At 36.0% G+C, this 22,700-nt stretch overlaps 2 protein-coding genes across 4 annotated transcripts; one reads left to right on the top strand and one right to left on the bottom strand.

The window, feature by feature from the left end:
• Positions 1-1,370: 1,370 nt before the first annotated feature.
• On the top strand, positions 1,371-13,428 carry LOC139152633 (uncharacterized). Of its 3 annotated transcripts, XM_070725879.1 has the most exons (8): positions 1,371-1,629; positions 2,649-2,705; positions 3,161-3,285; positions 5,886-5,955; positions 6,458-6,574; positions 7,215-7,403; positions 7,911-8,021; positions 8,820-13,428. In XM_070725879.1, the coding sequence occupies exons 1-8, from the start codon at positions 1,507-1,509 to the stop codon at positions 8,994-8,996; spliced, it is 969 nt and encodes a 322-aa protein (XP_070581980.1). In that variant the 5' UTR covers positions 1,371-1,506; the 3' UTR covers positions 8,997-13,428. The 3 variants fall into 3 exon arrangements, with proteins under 3 accessions (XP_070581980.1, XP_070581982.1, XP_070581981.1); XM_070725881.1 differs by lacking the exon at positions 2,649-2,705 and having other exon boundaries at positions 1,374-1,730; XM_070725880.1 differs by lacking the exon at positions 2,649-2,705 and having other exon boundaries at positions 1,374-1,733.
• Positions 13,209-22,548, bottom strand: LOC139152632 (N-acylethanolamine-hydrolyzing acid amidase-like). Its single transcript, XM_070725878.1, has 9 exons — positions 22,292-22,548; positions 18,560-18,724; positions 17,812-17,938; positions 17,242-17,332; positions 16,756-16,844; positions 16,448-16,620; positions 15,886-15,948; positions 14,848-14,943; positions 13,209-13,713 (listed from the first exon to the last, which is right to left on the bottom strand). Exons 1-9 carry the CDS (start codon positions 22,480-22,482, stop codon positions 13,593-13,595), a joined length of 1,116 nt encoding a protein of 371 aa, XP_070581979.1. The 5' UTR covers positions 22,483-22,548; the 3' UTR covers positions 13,209-13,592.
• Positions 22,549-22,700: the final 152 nt, after the last annotated feature.

Raw genomic sequence — 22,700 nt, 5'->3', positions numbered from 1 at the left:
AGTGCTGTTAGTGCTATGGTAACCAATGTTTGTGCTTAAGCAAAAAAGCATATTTACACATTGGAATTGACTATGCATTTTTTTCATTGTTATGCGTTTTCTGTACACAAAGGAAAACAGTAAAAAGTTTCTGAAAGCACTGCCCATGACTGAGCTCTTGTGACAGCCAGACGAGATGAGTGCCCATGTGACATTAAATTTGTTGCAACATTTCTGTCAATCACTCATTATGTGTGGAAAGTTTCAGATTCTCTGGGCGTTGTCTGAAACATCGGCATCGTAGTTCAAAGGCACGTTATCGTATCACCTGTGCCTATGAACTACATTGCTAATTTTCAGACGAGCAATAGTTTCTGCAGCTTACCGGTATGACAAAAAGTGAGTGACTGACAGGAATGTTGCAACAAATTAAATGCCAACCATGCATGATCATTGCGTCTTGCTTTCCCCAAATTTGATCAAAGCACACATGCAGCATGGCGTCGAAGCAAACAACTCTATTTTCTTTCAATTTGCTGCACGAGTCCATGAAAAAAAATGATTCAGAGGGTTAATCGAAAGACACTACTGGGCAACCCAACATGGAGAACATGGAGAAGTGCAGTGAAATTGAACTCTTGTCGGAATCCACGACGTATTGTCCTGTTGTCGCCGATACAACAATGGGATCAGCGCCACAGTGAAGCCGTGAGCCGTGATGATGATGCACCGGTTACTTATTTTTGACCCAGACATATTCATTTGAACAAATTCACATCTCCACCCCTGGATGCACCTGTACACCAAATACTAAGATGGTAGGTGCTGCGGCTTAGGAGTTTTTGATGTGGACGGACATACATCCACACATTACTAACAGACATACAGACGCCACCCACCTACCATATACGCTCTTTTTTTTTTGGTATGTATACCTATATATACCAAATGTGAGCTAAAAATGAAAGATAAAGATGGGGTCACCTGCTCGATTTTCTGTAAACCGACCGTGAAAAGACTTGTTTTCATAAAAATCACTTAAAATCAATACATGAAACTATTCATTTCAAGTTTGTTGTGAACTATAGTAAATGTTCACACTCGGCTGATCGTACAACATAAAATTAAAAAATTTGAACAGTGAGGGTTCTTATAATTCAAATGAAAAATTGTGTGAATGAGTGAAATTATTTAATTTTTACCAAATTTGCCCTTAATACACCCAAAAAATTAAAACGAAAGAAATTTGTCAAATGTTTGAATGCATAAAACGTTTGCAAGTCACCAACCGCATTCCCTTCAAAGATCTAATGGTATGCCCAGCTTGCACGATGACCCTCGCTTGCTATGAAGACCGTTGAGGGCGCATCGGCATATGGTATTGCGTCCCCGATCCCAACTCAACTGGTCAGTCAATGTCGCTCCTTCCTACGGTAGCATGGTATTCTGAGTTGAAAGGTCACTGTCTGCTGATATAGTTCTGTCGTCATGATATATTGACCTTTTCCCTCTACCTGCTTCAGCTGGATGTGCACAACAACATTCAGCATGGACTCCGAAAAGATTCCCGTCATCGACTTCAGTTCATATCGTCGGATCCCGGGAGACTCATCTGAAACTCGGCTTCGCCTTGTCGATGAAGTTCATCAGTAGGGTGACCGGACGAGAGGCCCTCCTATTCCCTACAATGGGGCTGACACAAGTTTTCTAAGAGTGAATGCTCGAAATCGAAGGCATAAAGGGGGACCCAGGTAGTGGTAAATTGTACAAATTCACCTTAAGTATGCAACAGTTGTGCACATTTATGTCTATGAACAAGGTAATGACGTGAAAATCTTGAAGTTTATGAACACATTTTGTCAACAAACGTCAGACGGGACGCCATCTTGGAAGTCGTCTACTCGCACGCGAATGGTCACTATGAGAGATCGCGTGAACGGAAACACTTGCATTTCACAGTGAATGTTGTGAAGACTAGGAAGTCAAGATGAGTGCAAAAATTTCCTAAAAAGGTTTTTTTTCTTCCAAGAAACTGCTGACGAAATTTTTACTTTGAAACGGCTATGACTTTTGGCATCATTTTCAAGGAGGGAAGAAATGGCCATGCGGGCAAATTGTACCTTATATATTTTTCTACTTGTTTTGTGCTTTAAAATAGCTCAGCTATGCAGCGCAAATTAGCGCCCACGGTTTTTTAAAAGCAGGAAGTAAAGTTCGCAATAGTGCCGTACTTGAACAACGTGCTTTTTCACTGGTGCGCACCTGTCTCTGACCAGAAACAATGGCTTGTATCCATGATACTGTAAACACAAAGGTCAGCCTAAGGACAATCTTCCATTTTCTTTCACTGTGACTCATCAACCCATACAATATTCTCACAGAAATAATTTGGAAACTATCAATGCACCTTTCACGAGACTCATTATTGTACAGTTAGTCATCTTTGAGCCATTTTAACAATATTTGATCCGATTTTTGGTCATATTGTCTCATTATTCCTCATTACAATATTCCCAGGGAAAGAATTTGGAAACTTAGATTTTGTGATTATGCTAATTAGCCAAATTATTTTTGCACATTTGGACTTTGTACCAACACTTTCAACAGGTGCCATCAAGATTTTGGCAAAAAATTCAGTTTTTAAAATCGTCCGGTCACCCTATCATCAGGCGTTGACAACGATAGGTTTTATGTACCTCAAAAACCACGGGATTGCCTCAGCTCATGTGAGCTTCGTATATGAGCATTCACAACTTCGAACTACTGAGTGTTTGCATAGTAATAATGTAATTTTCAGTTTGACCTTTTGGCACCCCAAGCTCCTCTCAGCTACAATTGGCATATAGCACCCGGGTATAGCACGTACACGGTACAGTCGCTTGTGAATCGATCCTACGGCTGCTATGTGGTAATTAGGGCATGAGAAAAGTAGCATACAACGTGCATCGATTCACAAGCGACCTTGGCGTAGACTCCCTGGAACAAAGTATTCCTCTCAGTCTGAAAACATTACCCTCCTCTAATTCCTCCAACAGACCTTCCTCATATTGGACGCAGCCTTCATTTGTTATTGAAGTTTATGGTTAAATGGAGGATGGTTATTGTTGTTGTTCATTCTGCCATACATTCAGTTGTTGCTTCACTATGGCAATATTCAAATATCGGCAGTTCTCCTTTGCAGGTGGAGAAGATGTTCAAAGTATCACGAAAGTTCTTCTCTCTGTCAAATGATATCAAAATGAAGTATGCTACGAATGTTGCCCAGCGAGACAGTGAACATGGCTTTGTTCAGACTGAAGGTGAAAGGTTAGAAACACTTTAATAGACTTTGTTGAAATCATTCCTGTAAAGATTTATCAGGTCCAGTGCGAAGAATCAAGTACATGAACACCATGGAATTAAACATAGATGAGTTATGTCTATAGAAATCTGTTAAATTCAGTTTTTATAATGACTCTAATTTAATCTTCAAAGTTCACAAAGTTGGTATTTTTGTGAAAGTGTCGTACACATGATATTGGATATCTATTATAAGATGCATTGTGGATTTCAATGCTGAAATTATATATATATATATATATAATAATGAAGTAGTGATTTTGACTGTAACAATGAGGATCATTATTTATAAGGCACTGTAAAAAATTCTTTGTTGTCCTTTCAACGTGCTGGTAGGTTTTCAGAGAAAATTAAGAAAACAAACACAATGTTAACACTATTACAAATAAAAATTTTATTTTTCCAAAAGAAACCAAATAAAGTTTAGTTTATGTTAATACACTTGTGTTTTTTGTCTGTGTGTGTTCTTTTCCCTGGCTGGCTGGTAGGTTTTTCAAAAATCAAAGGACAATACAAACAAAGATTTTTCTTTAAATGGCGTAACTGACAAAATGAGGATCATTTCATAGCAGATAGAATTAAATCATCAAAAATTTATAAAAGTTGATAGAAGTCTCATTTTTTGCTCACGTGTTGACACACGTGAGCATATGTCGCAGCGATGTCTGTCTGTCTGTGTGTCTGTCTGTGTTTCTGTCTGTCTGTGTATCTGTCTGTCTGTGGGCTCAATATCTCAAAAATGGCTCATCAGATCAGAATCAAATCTGGTATATAGATTCAGTTTGCAAATGGCAAGAACTGATTAGTTTTTGGTGGGTGTGGCTTGCTTACTTTTTGCTCATTTGCATAATTAATGATTTTAGAAAAAATGGATATATATAATTGACAACGATTGCACACAATTTGATGGGATTTGCTACAAATATTGATCACACCAAGATATATCAGCTGTGAAAGATATTAAGGGGTGACATAAAAGATAATGGATAATTTGCATATTTAATGAACTTTCATAATTAGGGATATATATCTGATTTGACTTCATCAAAATTGACAAAACTTGGTATGTATATTGAAGATACTATGATTTAACATTATTGAAAGTCATTAAGCATTCTTACTTCATCAAACTCTTAATTTGCATATTTAATGAACTTTTGGAATAGGGATATTTATTTGAATTGACTTGACCAAAATTGATGAAATTTGCTATGTACATTAAAGATGCTATGATATAACATTGTTGAAATTCATTAAGCAGTTTTACTTCAGCCAAATACTTATTTGCATATTTAATAAACTTCACTAATTAGGGATATATATCTGAATTGATTCGACCGAAGTTGATGAATCTTGCAACATATATTGAAAATACTATAAAACAACATTATTAAAAGTCATCGTTTACTTCAGCCAATTCCTAATTTGCATATATAATGAACTTTCCTAATTAGGGATATTTATCTGTATTGACTAGACCAAATTTGACAAAACTTGCTATGTACACTAAAGATACTATGATACAGCATTAAAAGTCATGAAGCATTTTTACTTTAGCCGATTATGTATTTGCAAATTTAATGAATTTTCCTAATTAAGGATATTTATCTGTCTTGACTAGACCAAAGTTGACGAACTGCTTTGTACATTAAAGATACTATGATATGACATTATTGAAAGTCATTTAATATTTTTACTTCAGCCAATTCATAATTTGCATATTTAATGAGAACATTTCAGTCAATTCCTAATTTGCATATTTTAATGAATTTTCCTGATTGGGGATGTATACTTGGATTTAAAATTAATCTGTGGTGAATATTATTCATTATGTTGATCATAACACTTTCAATGAAGTTGCAAACATGTGGCAAAGGTTCAAATTTACACATAACTGCAACATATAATTAAACATGTGAGCATTTTCAGTTCATATCTGGTTGTTGCAGTGTACATATTTGTCATTGTTTACAGTTGGTCCGTTTGTTCTTCCATTGTTCACTGATAGGGTAATTTTTAGGAACAAAGTACATTTTAATAACCGTACCAGGGTACCCAACGTATAGCTGTATCTTTTAATATTATCAGAGGTTTTCCTGTACAATGCAGTATTTTATTAAGGAATATAATTTCCCATGAAGGTGATGTTTGTAAGCTTTTGCATTTTAGATGGTGGAAAAATTAGTATACGGAGGATTTAAATTTTGTTGCTGCAAATATGGTGCTCTTATCTATGCACAGGAAAACAGAAAAATTATGTCATTGCATTTTAGATTGGTTAATTATGAACATACTACAAAATATGCCTGGGGACATGACTGTAAGTTGTATTGGCCAACACAGAGCAAAGGGCCATGCGCCATGCTAATGTCTATTTCAATTTTATGTGCATTCATAAAAGTATCATAGTAAATACTCTATTTTCATATTCTTTGTGTGTTAATCTTTCTTTCTCTATTTATGTTTTACCTATTTGTTTATCTATTTATTTATTTATTATATTTATCCATTTGTGGATTTGTTCCATCATTTGTTTGTTTATTTATTGTTATTATTATTTTGTTTAGGTTGGACACCAGCATTCCACATGGAGATCTTAAAGAATCTTTTAATTATGTCAACGGTGACAAAGAGAAGGTATATTTAGAGTTTTACTTGATTCTTGAAAAGTCATAATCAACATTATGAACCTCTCACCCCTCTTTAAATGTATATAGATTCACCCATCCTCAGTTAAACAACAAGAATGGACCAAATTCTTATAGTTAAAGGGTTGAACCTTTAAGAAATATCAGCTCAACCCTTTCACCACCATTGTTTGGCCCAAACCCATGCGCCGTTGTCGTTAGTGATAGTGGACCTGTTTACAGTGCAGTGGGGTAAACAAGTGATACTCGTCACTCAGATGACTTATACAGTCAGATCTAGTTCATGTAGATGGATTTCCTATCAATATCTCATTTCATTTAGAAATTCAATCAACAATATTCCATATGTTATTTGTGATGCCATGTAGTTTATAGAGAATCTTATGAAATAACACCCCCCTTTAAATTGGTTTGGCTCAATCTAAGTTGTACTACTACAAGGGGATATTACGGCTGATGGAGTGGGTTTTTTTTTCAATTTCACCCTGAAGCCAATGCCTGATGAAGAGCTACCAGAATTCAGAGAGATATTACTTGACTTCTACAAGCAATGTACAGAATTAAGTTTAACGCTGTTGGACATCATGGGACAGGGCCTTAATATGGATGTGAGTTTAAAATCATTAATTACCATTATATTATTAAAGACCATTATTTTTATTCCGTTAGACAACTCCCCAAACCATGTGACAATACCTTTCGTCTTAGATTCTATGTGTGTAATTACCAATGATATTATTGATGCTAAATTTTGTAGTCCAATTCATTTGTCGACAACAAGATTACACCTTGTGTACAATGCTTTGATTTTTTTGTAAAGTGAATACATGGTATTCAATATACTCTAGGGAGACAGGGAAAAAAAATTTCCTATAACAAAGACAATGAAAATAACTTTTCACTGTTAATCTTGTTAGTCTTGTTGGCTACCCCAAGTAACTACGACACACCAATACACATAGACATGTGTCTTGGTTCTGTTTTTAACTCACAAATTCCCTCACAGCTGCAGGGGCTTCATTTCATACATCATCTTCAGCATTCTGCACAACAACTTTGATTTCCCCGGACATTCAATTTTCCACCACATAAATTTTCAGTAAGTTTACAGAATCCTATGATGGTTTGTGTTAGATACAATGTAGTTGTTGGTTAAAAACAGAATAATAAGGATAAAAAAAATAAGCATGAACTTCCTGATTGGAGACAGATTACTTCATGAAATTTATCAAAATTTGATATGTCCAGGATCCACGTTTATTCCTGAAAACCCATACTGGTGTGGATGGAGGTGATAATGATACAACACTCAGAACCCTTTATTATCCATCGATTCCTGAAAACCTTACCATAAAAGAAGGACAGCAGAGATGTGGAATTCACACAGACTATGGCTCTCTTACACTTCTATTTCAAGATACAGCTGGAGGCCTTGAAGTAAGTTAAAGGTTTGTGGAACTGTGGACTTCTCATTTCATTGATAGGGGAGCTGTGGGGAGGTCATGCTGTTTTCAAATTCAACCCGGGGGGTTCACAACAAATTTTTGCTGTGCATCAAAAGGCTGTGCACCAACTGCCAGATCTCACGACCAAGCCCTTAGTCAACCGAATGGAATTCTACATGCAGAAATGTATATTTTTCACTTTCATGAAATCATATGTTGTGATATTTTTATATTGATACATATTGTCAATTAACCAGTTTCACTGAATAAAAACACTAAAAAAATGGCAGATGTTAGAGGAAAATAATTTTATTGGCAGTTCTTCACGGTAACCCTTTTCACAAGTTTTACATTTGTTTGGCATTGCATATTTTGTGAATTAACATGTAGTGAATTTGTAACTCGGGTAGTTCTGAATGTTGTTGCCACTTGGTTTTTTGAACAAACTTTTACTTTCTATTACCTAACTGTGCTTTTATGTTTGTACACTGTTATCAAGGTAATGAACAGGTCCGGGGAATGGGTTTCTGCCACACCCATTGAAGACACAGTACTGGTCAACATTGGTGACATGATGCAAAGATGGACAAGTGATACACTGAAATCTACGGTCAGTAAATCCGTGAAATTCACCATCTCCTATTTCACCCTCTGTTCACTGTACCTATCTTTCTAGTAAAGTCTTATGATTATGATGAAAATGCTAAGGTCAGGCTGCTGAATAAGTTGTTTCTCTGATTGGTCCATTGTCACTATTCACAGCGACTTAGGGAGTCTATTTGTATTGTTTTAATTATATTGGTAAGATTCAGCTACCCAATTGGATAACAGCTTATTCACTGCTGCACATTAGCCCAAGACAGGAGGTATGTAGCAAAATGACATGCAACAAATTGATCAAAGCATCATCAATTGATTGATTGATTGATTGATTGATTGATTGACTCCTCATGACTAAATGCAAGAACAGAGTGCATGATGTAAACTTATCCCACAGTTCATTTATACGTTCGCTGTAAGTGATTACAGCACTTTCTAACTTGAACTGTTCAACAAATATGAATCATAAATGGTGTTGACACGCATCACAGATGGAGGTTTTTTATTGGTATCATACATGCGTCATAGGTCACTGCTGACAGAGCTCTGAACAAACTCTGTCTTCTTGTGCTTGTTTATCACATCTCTCGTCAAGTGACTTGTATAGTGTCAGCCATAAAAGTCATAAAACCAGTGGTAAGTAATAAGGAATTATCAGCCCTTTTGGCAACTTCATCTATATATCATCCTCTTTGGCAACTTTATCTGTATTATCGTCGGCCTGTTTGACAATTTCAGCTGTATTCGATAATGAATCTGATCATGGATTTACCTGTCCTACTAATCTTGTTTTGACTGCATTTTTCAGAAACATCGTATTCTGATGCCAACGACCAGAGAAGCCAAAAGCAAAGAGAGACAGTCTATTGCATTCTTTGTATTACCTGACAAAGACGTGATTGTGAAATGTACAGATAACAGCGACAAGTATCCGCCAATCAAAGCGACGGATTACCTTTTGCAACTATTAGCTGCTACATACTAGATTGATGCAATCACAGTGATCCACAAAAAAATGGCTTCCAACATTGGTAATGGTGGCATTGTGTTACATTTGGCTGAAATTTAAGTTTAAGAAATCAATTAAGTATCAGAGAGTTCAGGGTCACACTTAATTATCCCTTTGTTGATAGCTTTAATTCCAAAAATGACAAACATAAAAATGGATTAAAGGAATGCAAAATTGATATTGATAGCAGCATCTTCTTCTTAAGTTTCAAGATTGGTGTGACTAATTTTTGACACAATACAAATTTACAAGGCATTAAGAAATAAGCTATCCCATTATCAGAATAATATCAACACGTTCAAGTCCAATGCAGCCGTCTGCCGGAATGGGCTGTATCATTATCATTCAAAAAGTGAAGTTCATGTTGTCAATCAAGTGTTTGCACTATCAAAGTCCCTGAACTAAGACTGCCATGTGCTTCACAGTCATCATTATTACATGCCTCTTTAATCGAACGTCGCGCGCTCCATAGGATTCAATGGTAACTCGTCGATGACGTCGCAGGTCGCATAGTCATCATTGGACTGAAAGTAAACCAGAACTATTTTCAACTTAATAACTTTTTTATATGAACAGGTCGAAATTTCATGTTTTGCATAGGAAATCCGGTTTTGGAAAAATTTTGCAGAAAAAAAATTGATAAACCACATAACAGTAGTTTAAATATATCATTGCGCCATTCGATGATGAAAATCGTTCCATTTTTAACGGATTTTCGTCTAAGATGGAAATAAAGCATTGGATTATCATTTGCCAATAAATCTAAATATTTTGAGTGAAAACTGTGTAAGAGAGGCATGTAATAAAAATATTATTGCCCAAACATGGGACTATGTACCCTCGGGCAGGAGACCATTTGCACCTCCTTATGCCAGGCAAATGGTCACCTACCCTTGGGCACATAGTCCCATGTTGGGCTATAATATATATTGTAGTCATCTGCCATAGCAATACAAGAAGAGGTCACCATGTGTAAGGTTACAACCAAACACACTTTTGTTTGCTGCTACAGATTTTTTAACATAATGACCAAAGGTCATCATGTTATTGTGATGGGTTAAGTTGGTGTCGGACAGTGAAAATTTTCCATAAACGACAAAAGTCAAAACCCACTGAATAGACTGTAGCAGTAATTCAGTTCATTCCTATCTTAGCTTTAATAACTACTTTCAACATTTATTTCATTCAGATTTCCTTAGCTTAGTGTATAATTTTGTAATCTTAATTACTGTCAACTTAGCTTTACTACACTTATTCTAACCTCATTATTAGCTCCGCTGTCAGCGACGCGGAGCTTATCAAATAGGTTGATTTTCCGTCGTCGTCCGTCGTCGTCCGTCGTCCGTCGTCGTCGTCCGTCGTCGTCCGTCGTCCGTCAACAATTGCCTTCTCCTCTGAAACCGCAAGTCCAATTGCTTTGAAATTTTATATGCAGTTCACTTGGGGTGACCTCACTTAAGTTTGTTCAAATTGTGGTGATATTTGCATATTTGTATTTTTGGGGCATTTTCTGCTGTTTTTGGTAAAAAAATCTTCTTCTCTGAAACCGCTTGTCCGATTGCTTTTAAATTTAATATGCAGTTTACTTAGGGTGACTACAGTCAGATTTGTTCAAATCGTGGTGAAATTTGCATATTTGTATTTTTAAGGCAATTTTTGTCATTTTTGGTAAAAAAATCTTTAAAAATCTTCTTCTTCAAAACTACAAGTCAGATAGCTTTGATATTTGGTACATATGTCCCTAGGGATGATCTATTTCAGATTTGTTCAAATTGTGCAGAAATATGCAAATTTGCATTTTTAAGACAATTTTTGCCATTTTTGGTCAAAAAATGTTTTTTTCAAAAAGTACTGGTCTGATAGTTTTGAAATTGGTATGCAGGTTTCTATAGATGAATTTAGTAATATATATTGAATTTCTGATGAAATCTGTAATTTTGTATTTTGGGGCAATGATTGCCATTTTTGGTCAAAAAATGTGTATTTCAAAAATTGCTCATCTGATAGCTTTGAAATTTGGTATACAGGTTCCTACAGATAAACTTAATGATATTTATTGAAATTATGGTGAAATCTGCAATTTTGTAATTTTGGGTTAATTTTTTCCATTTTTGGTCAAAAAATGTGTATTTCCAAAACTACTCATCTGATAGCTTTGCAATTTGGTATACAGGTTCCTACAGATCACCTTAATGATATTTATTGAAATTATGATGAAATCAGTAATTTTGTAATTTTGGGGCAATGTTGCCATTTTTGGTCAGAAAATTTCATTCTCAAAAAACTACCCATCGGATAGCTTTGGTTGACATGTTCTTAGGGATGATCCGATGTGATATATTCAAAGTATGATGAAATTGTGTATTTTTGCAGCTTATTTTAGCCACTTTTTTCTGGCCATTGCATTGAGCTATCAAAGATTTCCACCTTCTTCATCAACATGTGTCAAAAATAGTTACTCTCTACATAAACACAGCGGAGCTATATCGGCCGCTAGGTCGCTTGTTCTTACACTACTGTTATACCTTATAACAACAAAATTTTTCAAGAGATGCATACATGATTGTCACTCAACAAACCACTGATTTACAAATATGTCTTCTGCTTTTTCTCCATATACATATACATGTCCCTTTTCTCACAAAAATGGGCTTAAAATCGCAATGTGAAAAATAGTCTTTCAGCTATATGTTGCACATTGACTTTGTGGTCTGTCTAATTCACAGTGAGTAGGGTTGTTGATAAATGACGATAATACTTAGAGGCCGTTATGTCCAAGCGCCATTGGCAGTATTTTTAGCTCCGCTGTCAGCGACGCGGAGCTTATCAAATAGGTTGATTTTCTAACGTCGTCGTCCGTCAACAATTGCCTTCCCTCTGAAACTGCAAGTCCAATTGCTTTGAAATTTGATATGCATTTCACTTAGGATGACCTCACTTCAGTTTATTCAAATCGTGGTGAAATTTGCATATTTGTATTTTTGGGGCATTTTTTGGTGTTTTTGGTAAAAAAATCTTCTTCTCTGAAATTGCTTGTCCGATTGCTTTGAAATTTGATATGCAGTTTACTTAGGGTGACTTCAGTCAGATTTGTTCAAATCATGGTGAAATTTGCATATTTGTATTTTTAAGGCAATTTTTGTCATTTTTGGAAAAAAATCTTTAAAATCTTCTTCTTCAAAACTACCAGTCAGATAGCTTTGATATTTGGTACATAGGTCCCCAGGGATGATCTATTTCAGATTTGTTCAAATTGTGCAGAAATATGCAAATTTGCATTTTTAAGGCAATTTTTGCCATTTTTGGTCAAAAAATGTATTTCTCAAAAAGAACTGGTCTGATAGTTTTGAAATTTGGTATACAGGTTTCTATAGATGAACTAAGTAATATATGTTGAATTTCTGATGAAATCTGTAATTTTGTATTTTTGGGGCAATTTTTGCCATTTTTGGTCAAAAAATGTGTATTTACAAAACTACTCATCTGATAGGTTTGAAATTTTGGAAACAGGTTCCTACAGATGAACTAAATGATATTTATTGAAATTATGATGAAATCTGCAATTTTGAATTTTTTGGGCAATTTTTTCCACTTTTGGTCAAAAAATGTGTTTCTCAAAAAGTACTGGTCTAACAGCTTTGAAATTGGTATACAGGTTTCTATAGATGAACTAAATTTGATCTTTTGAAATTATGATGAAATCTGCAATTTTTATTTTTGGGGGCAATTGTTGCCATTTTTGGTCAGAAAATTTTATTCTCAAAAAACTACTCATCAGATAGCTTTGGTTGACATGTTCTTAGGGATGATCCGATGTGATATATTCAAAGTATGATGAAATCTTCAATTGTGTATTTTTGCAGCTATTTTAGCCACTTTTTTCTGGCCACTGCATTGAACTATCAAAGATTTCCACTTTCTTTATCAACATGTGTCAAAAATAGTTATTCTCTACATAAACACAGCGGAGCTATATCGGCCGCTAGGTCGCTTGTTTAATGTTCCTCTGAGTTCAAAAATTACATTACCCATTGTATTTGAAATGTTTGTCTCAATAATGCTCACTTCTTACGATTCATCTCTGTGCTATACTATCACTGTCTATGGTTTGTAAAGCATGGTTACTGAAATCAGTGCAAATTTAACAATTTCCTAATGTCATATGATAGAAGCACAGCTAACAAAGCATACCACAAATTTACTTTTATTCAAATATTATTTCAATGATACATTCCAGTCATGCAATATTCGAAAAAAAAATGTCATCCAAGGTCAGTTGATGTATATGTCATGAAGCCCTCGATTAAGGTTTCATTTTGACTATGAACTTGCCATGAACTTTAACCTTACATTTGTATATGTGAACTTTTCCTCTTGATATTGTTAAATAAAGATTCCTGAAAATACAGACTTTTCTCAGATTATTCTCATGTAGGTTTCATATACTAAGTACTTAAACAATGGTCAAAAAATACTTTCTAATGTTGATTGGCAAATTACAAGAACAGTTATTTGGCGTAGGATTATATGCATGTCCACCACTAGTTAAAGTCATGAAGGTGCAAGAGATTTTTAAGCACATCTCTTGAAATCCTCTGGTGAAATTTCACCCTTCTGTTTTTCAACATATCTTGACCAGGTGTCATAGACTGACGGATGACTTGCTGACATGGTAGCTGTGTAAGCGGTGCTCCTGAAATGAAACGTGTTGATAAGTGATGCATTATGGGTATTGCACACACTTAAGCTGAAATCAACACAAAAATAGACCATAAAACTGGTCTAATGTTGCATCTTGATAGAAGTAGTATAAGTTCAAAAAGAGCTTTATAAAATCTGCAAAAATCACACAAATCTGCCAAGCAAACAACATTGCGGTGTTTTTTTTCAGCATTGATGCAGCAGCCCAATGTTTTTGTTCACACATTTGCCATCATAAAAACAGGTTACCAGTATTTTACCAGTTATTTCATGAATATTGATAGCAGCATTTGTGCCATACACTTAAAGCACTAAATCTGTTACAAGCATAATTGATACTGGTCCTGCTAGTTAAATACTTGGTATCAGAACTTTTCCGAGTGATACCATACAGCAACTATATGTACTATTAACACTAACAGTAGTTTTGTTTCCATAAACATAATTGGTCACCAACAATTTTGCATTTAAGAGGTGTTTTAGCAATGCCCACCAGTAGAGTGCTGGCAGAGTACTATACAATATTGGTAGTGGACTATTTTTGGATGGCCCTGCAGGTGAAATTTAGTGATTGGCCACTATGAATACATGTTACCAATTTATTGTGCCTTTTCTCCCCAGATGCACAATCACCATGCAAAAGGTCGCTGTTGGGGCCAAACCATTGTGGTGAAAGGGTGAAAAGCCGACTAGAATAGTCCCTTGTACTGCTAGAGAATAACGGTGACCATTATTGCCACAATCACTGTTACTTCAGCAACAACGACGATGTTGCTACCATGTTTTAATAAATGCTACAACTGTGAGTACTTCAGTTTGTACCGGGACTTAATACACCACAGTAACCGCTAGTATGATAGCTTTGGTTGTTATTGCTGTTTTACACTGCAATGCGAGGGAAGCATAACAATATTTACATGTCTATTTTGACAACATTGGCAACTGAATTGCTGATCACTGCAAACTTTCATCGTAGTGGATATGACTGAGAATTCTGTCTGTCGTCCTTTTGATTCAAAGCTGGCTGAAACAATTCGTATAATTCATAACCACCAGAGCCACTTCAAGCAAAATTTCTCCTAAGATATTTACCATGAAAACAAAATAATTTGCAGTGTATACTTACGATCTGAGCAGAGGAGCCGTTGACAGCACTCCGTAGATTTTCTTATCATTCACTTTGTCCTGTCCGATTTGTATCATAGCTTTGTTTGCTGGAGTTCTGTAGCAGACGATATCACAATATAACACAGTAAAATATTGTGCTTGGTCTCTATCAATGGAGACTTTAATTTGACAAGTGAGATTTTTTTTATGGTTCATATGCTACAGCATGTCCCAGATGTACTTGACACCATGTTCTCTCAGTTGTGATGCCGATTTTCAAATCTCCTTGCAATCTACAGTGGTTCTTATAAATACAGTGCAGCTTGCAACCAATGATAAAGATGGCTTGAGGTTTGTTAATCATACAACTCTTGTCTGCATCATCAGTCAAACTCCCAAGATGACTGAAAATTCTATATAAATCTAATTTTTTTAAATCGAATATCAGATCAGCTTAGCAGAGAAGCAAGCTGCGCTTAAAATGTATGCTTTGGCACTTAATGTTGGAGAACTTTTGTTCTTCATGTTAAACAGTTTCTTGGTCTACTCTCAAAAGCATGTTGAAATACCCATCATTCATACTGTATGTGTCCAGTATGCTATTGTCAGCACAATGAATCAGTGTTCAAATACTTAGTATTCAAGAACACATACGAAAATGAAGAAATCACATTTTTCATAGTGTATGTAGCATTTCTCTTCACTCATGAAGACAATAAAAAACAGTAAAGGAACACCATTTTCAATACAAAACGCTATCATTTTTTTCCCTGGCCAAAGTATATATGGAAATATTAAAATGCATGGTTGCCCGTAACTTTTCTCCCGGGATTGTTTAAAATTTCCTTGACCAAAGTATGACCAAATGTTTTAGACTTTCAGAGAAGGGGGTCTCGTAAACTGGAAACGAATCTTACTGTAAAGCATCCCTTGTTTACATCATCCGGTCTAGCCCTTACACAAACTGAGAATGTGTAGAACGCGAGTATGATGTACATTGAAAATCGTTTTAGTTGGCACATAAATAATTATTGTTAATTTGCTTTCTTGAACTCACCTTCGATCGTCGTGTGAGGGTGGTGGTTTCCAGTGATCATAGTTTGTCTCTACCAAGAACCACCTACAAATACAATAAATCATTGTCATCCCTGAAACTTACAGAGATACCTTCTTGGCCTTGGTCAAACACCATGAGTGAACCTTGTTAAATGCTTTCGATAACATTTTCAGCAGACAGTGTTCGTGGCTTCCAAAATGTTCATTCTTTGTCAGTTTTGTTCATTCTGTTACAGTATCATATTAAATTCATTGGATGTGAAAAATTGCGTCACTTCAAATTCAGCACTTCGTCACAAATATATTTTTAGACAACTGTTCGGAATTAATAGAGGCCGACACGCAATTATTTTTCACGTTCCAAAGTTTGTCACCAAAATTTGACAGTTTGAGGGGGTAATGCATGGTATGTGTACCTCACGGTGATGTTTATACAACCTTTCGGCCTACTTTCATGTGGTTTTTTATAAAAAAAAACAGCCTTTTCTGCAGATTTTGATCATTCATGTACCGCCCCTCAGAAGATCTAATGGTTCTTCCCTGGTCTGCAATTGCTTAATCACCTGTTTTGATCCGTGTCAATGAACCACACGTCTTGGGCTGATTTTCTGTTACGAGTTATAACAGCGCCCTCACCAGGTCCTACTCCTCCGACGATGTAATAGACAGAAGCGACGATTTCTGTGTACGCCAAACTTTCAACGGCATCGTGGAAATACTTGTGATATAATAAAGTCTGTCGGAAAGTAAATAGAAATGGTAAAACAATTTAGCTTTGCAATGTCGTGTAATGCACGTCGGGTATGAGAGAGAGAGAGAGAGAGAGAGAGAGAGAGAGAGAGAGAGAGAGAGAGAGAGAGAGAATACTTACGTCTCTAACCAGGAAACTGACAAAGTATGATTTATCCTGCAATAATGCACTGACTAACTCGATCAGATTATCGATAATTGATCCAGTATCTGTAAATCAAACGTACAACATCAACCATGCATAAATTTACTCCAGACGGTTTACTCTAAGACAAGGACAGATTCTGCTGAATTGTATTCACAGATTCCACTAGATTGGGTTAAAAATTGAAAAGGATATTCTCAAGGGCGTTTTAGTCATAATATCGCAAGAGAATAAATACTATTGTTACGTACAACGAGTTGTTGGTCTTTCAGAATAGTGAATTCGTGAGCGAAGTTTCCAGTATCCCTCTGTGTACAAGGCATATTATGAAATATAGGAATTCGTTGCGTGCTAAAACAATTCTACAGAGGTTTAGTCAGTCGCTTAAGATGTCTTACTGCCAACTAGTTCACTGAAAGACTAAGTATTGAGAAACTATGATAAAATCGCGTTTGTTCATACTTCTCTGATCCACAGACACTGTGAATCCATTGGGTTTCATTCCGGTCAGAACGCCAGTGTAACCAAGAAACGTAGTTGCTGTGTACACCGTCTGAAAGTGAAGTGAGTCGCTGAATTCCTTTTCAAGTTACAGCCTTTAATAGAATTAAAATGATATATACTTTTCGTTCCTAGAATGGTCTGCTCACAATGGGATGCTTAAATGGCTTGACTGAGCCAAATCTATAACCGTTTAGTGTTTTGTTTGTTTGTTTTTTTTTGTTTTTTTGTTTTGTTTTGTTTTTTTTGAGGGAGGGGGCAGACATGCATTCAGAGTTTACATGTAATATCGGACGACAAGAGTAAAATGCACTGCCTTTTATCACATTATTTTAAAGATGCATTTATCGCAATTCGAATTATTCTGCCACATGGTTTGTTTCTCATCATGAATTTGAGAAAGGCGACAGAGTATCCAAGAGTATTTGGTTGAAAAATTATCGCCACGAGGCTGTTCTACAATGAGAGTGCATCTTAGCTTAGTTTTGTTTACCTTTCTTTTAGAACAAAAAATCAAAGAAAGGGCTTTACCTCGCCATTTTTCTGTGCGTCATATATCAAGGTTATGTTTCTAAGAACGTCGACGAACTGATAGTCAAGGTTACGGCCATGCCAGATGACGCCATTGCTGTCCTGGGCAACGATACTTGTACAGAAACTGTAGCGGAAATGATTTGAATCGTGGAACATATATCAATGACTGTCGTTTACTGTAAAGGGAGGGTGTCGTCGAACCTCTGATCAAGGGGGGTTGCCAGGGACCCCTACGACCAATGTAAACACCGTATCTAGTGTAAGTGGGCGATTGATGAAAGTTAAAACATGTTTGTTAACAATGAATATCCTAAAATTTAAATGTTGCAGCTATGTTGACGTGATGCATCTAGATATAATGCATGAAATACATTGTTTGTAAACAAGAAAGTCGCACATGCGCAGTTCCGACGACACCTCCCTTTAACATGATACACAACATAAATTAAGTTTAAATTGTCAGTAATCGGACATTAAAGAGCAGAAGAGAAATACAAGTTTCATTGTTTTTCTATGTACAATGCCATTTGCTTCGCTGGATACTATGGTGCTAGCTTGTTGTCTGCATGCCCATTCTTTGAATGAAATCCAAATCAGTATAAAATGTCTTCAAGATACATTAGTACGGAGCACTTTCCTGCTGGTAATAAATTACTGAAGTATGTCGAAACTTTAATGAATTTCCTTCGACAACTTTGTTTCATAGGAACTGTCTGTACGCATTACAATCATATATCAAACCTACGCTGAGATATCATAAATTATGTTAAGCGCCACCAATTCACCAAGATTCACACCGGCGTATGCTGCCATGCCAGTAATTTCTTCCTTGTACGGGCTTGGCAAATATTTATCGATGTCCTTCGCGATCAACTCTAGTGCAGGTACCAAGGCCTGTGGAACATATCTCCTGAAAATGAATCAGAAACGTTTGCAGTTTTCAAAATGACAAAAACGAACTTCCCTGAGAACCGAGGTTTCTCCTCTTTATATGCTTTTTGTTGGTGTTCTAAAAATTTAAATGATTTGTTATTGAGTTAATGAAAATACTCATTGATAAAACCGTGGCGAAAGTGGCAGTAACCAATGATGCTAATATTGCTATTAGTTGATGAGTACACAGCTGAAATGGTCGCTCTGACTGCCAAATTTTGATGAAAAATAGAATTATGGTATTAATAATTATTGGTTATTAATTTGTCACCACCTAACCTGCTATATGTATGACCGACATATACAGAGCACGCCTAACATGCAAGTACACCACTCCTAATTGGAAAGCGTCACGTAAGATGGAAGAGGTTTTGGGCTCGATTCAAGACCAGAACTTCACCTATGCATTTACATTGATTACCGTAAGATGTTGAACCAAACTAAAATTTCCACATTGCCTAAAATTACCCACTTTCAACTCCATGATTGTCTCAGTCCGACCGCAGATGATAAATTTGGTGGTAAATTTACCAGTATATATTAGTTTTTCCCTCCAATTGCCTAAATTGCAAACAAGAAATTTAAGGGTGATAAAAATATACATTTTGATCAACTACATGAACTATTGAATGTCCACGCCTTGTGATTATAGGCTTGCAGTCGCAGTATTACACGTAAATAGTTATATATCCCAACTGCTACCATATATACTTGGAACAATATCATAACTCTCTACCCTGTTGGATATCAGCATAACGCTGGCGAGAAGTAGAGTTTGCTATCCAAGTGTCGAACGAAGTATATTTGTTGAACTTGTGCGATGAATTCGGGCCGCGACATGTATGAAGTCATTGTATTAAAATGCTCTTGAATTCTGTTCGAGGTCAACATTTGCCCCGAAATTAAACAACGGTACAAAGTACTTACAGGGGTTTTTACCATTTATGTGTGAAGAGGTACGTTTAAAGTCAACGCGATTGGAACTAATTTAGGAGAATTGGATATTCATTTTTTTTCAAATTTCTCAAAAATGTTAGGTGCCGTATAGCTAATTGTTAAGATATTACAAATTACTCATAAAAACAAGTGTTTAATGTAAAAAGAGAAGCAGATAAGCTTATAGTTGCAGATTAAATCGACATTTACCATCCAATTATCCCAAATTAGCTCCAATGGACGTGTTTTTTTAAGAAATTGGTAGTATCTTTAAAAAAGAGTGAGTGAGGGAAAGAGACAGGACAACATCGGTAATTATGTATATTTCAAGAGAGCTTTATGTAACCCTATCTCGTGTATCCTAACTCGAGACTTGTGAAAAGATGCACGTATGCGGGATAGACGTGTTTTTACGGAGCTGGCGATTTTACTGTTCACAACATTCGGGACTGGACAGACTGGGCAGTCTGAACAAATATTGTTGAAAGTTCGTTGAACTTAAAATAGTCCACACGATGACATCAACATCAACTCGTGGTGTGTGCGTCCCTCAAAGGGTGTGGAGTTATTTTTCAACAATAATGAAATGTGACAGTTTATTACGAAGTAATACCTCAGGAGAACTTCCATTCTCATTATCATGTATCTATACCATATTCTTCTGTTGGTATAAAGTCACTAAAAATTCAACATTAACGTCATACTGGCAAAATAACACGGCGAGAATTTCCTCACGTTCTTGAAAGAGGGAGCGAGTGATAGAGACAAAACAATATCAGTAATTATTTTAATTATCTATTTCAAGTCAATTGCGTAGGTTCTCTCACCAACTCACTGAACCGATTTTACATTTTCACTATTGTCTGGCACAAAAGAACCGGCAGTATAAAAGTAAATATTGGACTGATCAGATAGATTTTTAATTTTCTTATTTAATAAGATGGTACAACCAGATGTGAAAATAAAGAACACGATCGGTTGGCAGCGGATGACTTCAAAAGACTGGATCCATTAAATTTCGCACTAAACTTCAAAGTTTAAAATTAATTGAATAGTACATACAGGTGTGAATTATGGAAAGACACGAACAACCAAATAAGGGTGAGTTTTACCGACCGATTTTGGAAAATTCGCACCACTGAGAATCCAGCCATTTTGTTAAACAGGTGATACAGGTTATGCGTAAAAATGTCACATATGTAAATTTGATTCAACATTCCACAACGTTGTTACTGTCCTTCGCCACCTGCATCAATAGTAAGAATTCGCGTATCTCTTCAAAACGCTGTATTACATACCATATGAAGATCAATGTTGTTGTGTCCTGTATACAAGTTGATATGATTCTAAAAAGTTAAGTTGCCGCGACATGTTGAGGCAGGATGAAATCTACAATGTATATCCGACATTGTTGCGTGATTTCAAGACTATTACAAGTATATCGCTCAGTTTCGAAGGATGTTTAAGTCAGGTTGTTGTAGGTCGATGGACTCTTACGGATGGTGGAAAACACTTAACTCGAGCGTTTGATTTTGGTATGTCACATCAACTCAATTGGCACCCTTCGTATTGCACAAGATATAATAAGTTATTAAACCCTGACCTTCTGGTTGACTGGCTTTTCGTACGAGACATTGCAACATTGGAATATTACTTGTATATGATTTTGAATGAAGAATTTGCTTCCAGACGGCAATTATGGATGATGTAAGTATAGGAATTTATCAATATCGGGGTAGAACGGTTCAATGTCTGTTTTGAAAGTGTATTCCACTCAGAAAAGTACATACCTTTTCTTTCTTTCTGTAAATTTTCTTAAATGTTTGTGATTAACGTTAGGTTATATATTTCGTTAAATGTCGGAGATTGTAAGCTCTCTGGTGTAATTTGTGAAGAAAGATACCGTCAGGTGTGCGGATTAAGCACAGTTTTAGACGAATTCGTTATCAGAATGCTAATCTGCAAAGATCTTCGATCGTTTGTATTTCGTAAGGCTATTTTTCCGTTTTGCAGATTTTTTAACTCTAATATTTTTTATTTCTACCTTCAAACGTTAACTTTATGCAAGTTTTGCAACCGCTCCATCTCGACATCATTAAAAAACTTCGTACTCCCCCCCCCCAAAAAAAAATAAGCGACTCTGCTGGTTTTGCGTCTCTACGTTGGCTTGTCAGTATCATCCCACACCCATCTGATTTAAACATTTATAGAATATAACTTTAACACGATTGGAACTAATTCGGGATAATTGGATCTTTATATTTTTCAAATTTCTCAAAAGTGTTAGGTGCCCTGTAGCTGAATGTTGTGATATTACAAATAACTCATAAAAACAAGTGTGTAACTTAAAAAGAAAAGCAGATGAGCTTACATTTGCAGATGAAATCGACATTACTTCACCATCTAATTATCCCAAATTAGTTCCAATCGTGTTCCTTACTTCCAGTGAAGTATTAGACACATTCAACGCTGGCATTCAAGTTCAAGGAATTCTAAGCCAATGCATACGCACCAAAAGAAATCTATTTTAAGGCTTATATGTTGTTTGATATTTCTATGCAATGTGTTATCGATCTATAACACACATACGATCATATAGGTCACTCACTTGACGATGATGTCGATATCTTTCTGGACTTCATTTTTTCCCCAGTGATCGATAATATGTGACCATCTGTGTTCGGGTGGTGCGTCCAAGTCTAACACAAACCTCGGTGCTTCAACGGCCTTGTCAGCCAAGACAAAACTGCCACTGACGAAGAGAAGGACGAGAAGAGGGAGTTTGACGATGGGTACCATTTTGACAGGGATGGGTAGTTGGAACAATGTAGAATTGATTATTGAACCCTTGATCCAAGTCCAGTGATCCTGTGATAATCACATGCTATAGCTCACAATTTATAGATAACAATCGAATTCTTAGAGCTGGAACTACGATCATCCAATGCAAATAATACCACATAGCCAACTAATGTCTATTATTTACACACACACACACACACACCTACACACACACA

Source organism: Ptychodera flava, chromosome 16 (genome assembly GCF_041260155.1).
Source record: "Ptychodera flava strain L36383 chromosome 16, AS_Pfla_20210202, whole genome shotgun sequence".
Taxonomy (NCBI): domain Eukaryota; kingdom Metazoa; phylum Hemichordata; class Enteropneusta; family Ptychoderidae; genus Ptychodera; species Ptychodera flava.
Note: the sequence above shows the minus strand (reverse complement) of the source record. Positions and strands in the feature narration are given on the sequence as shown.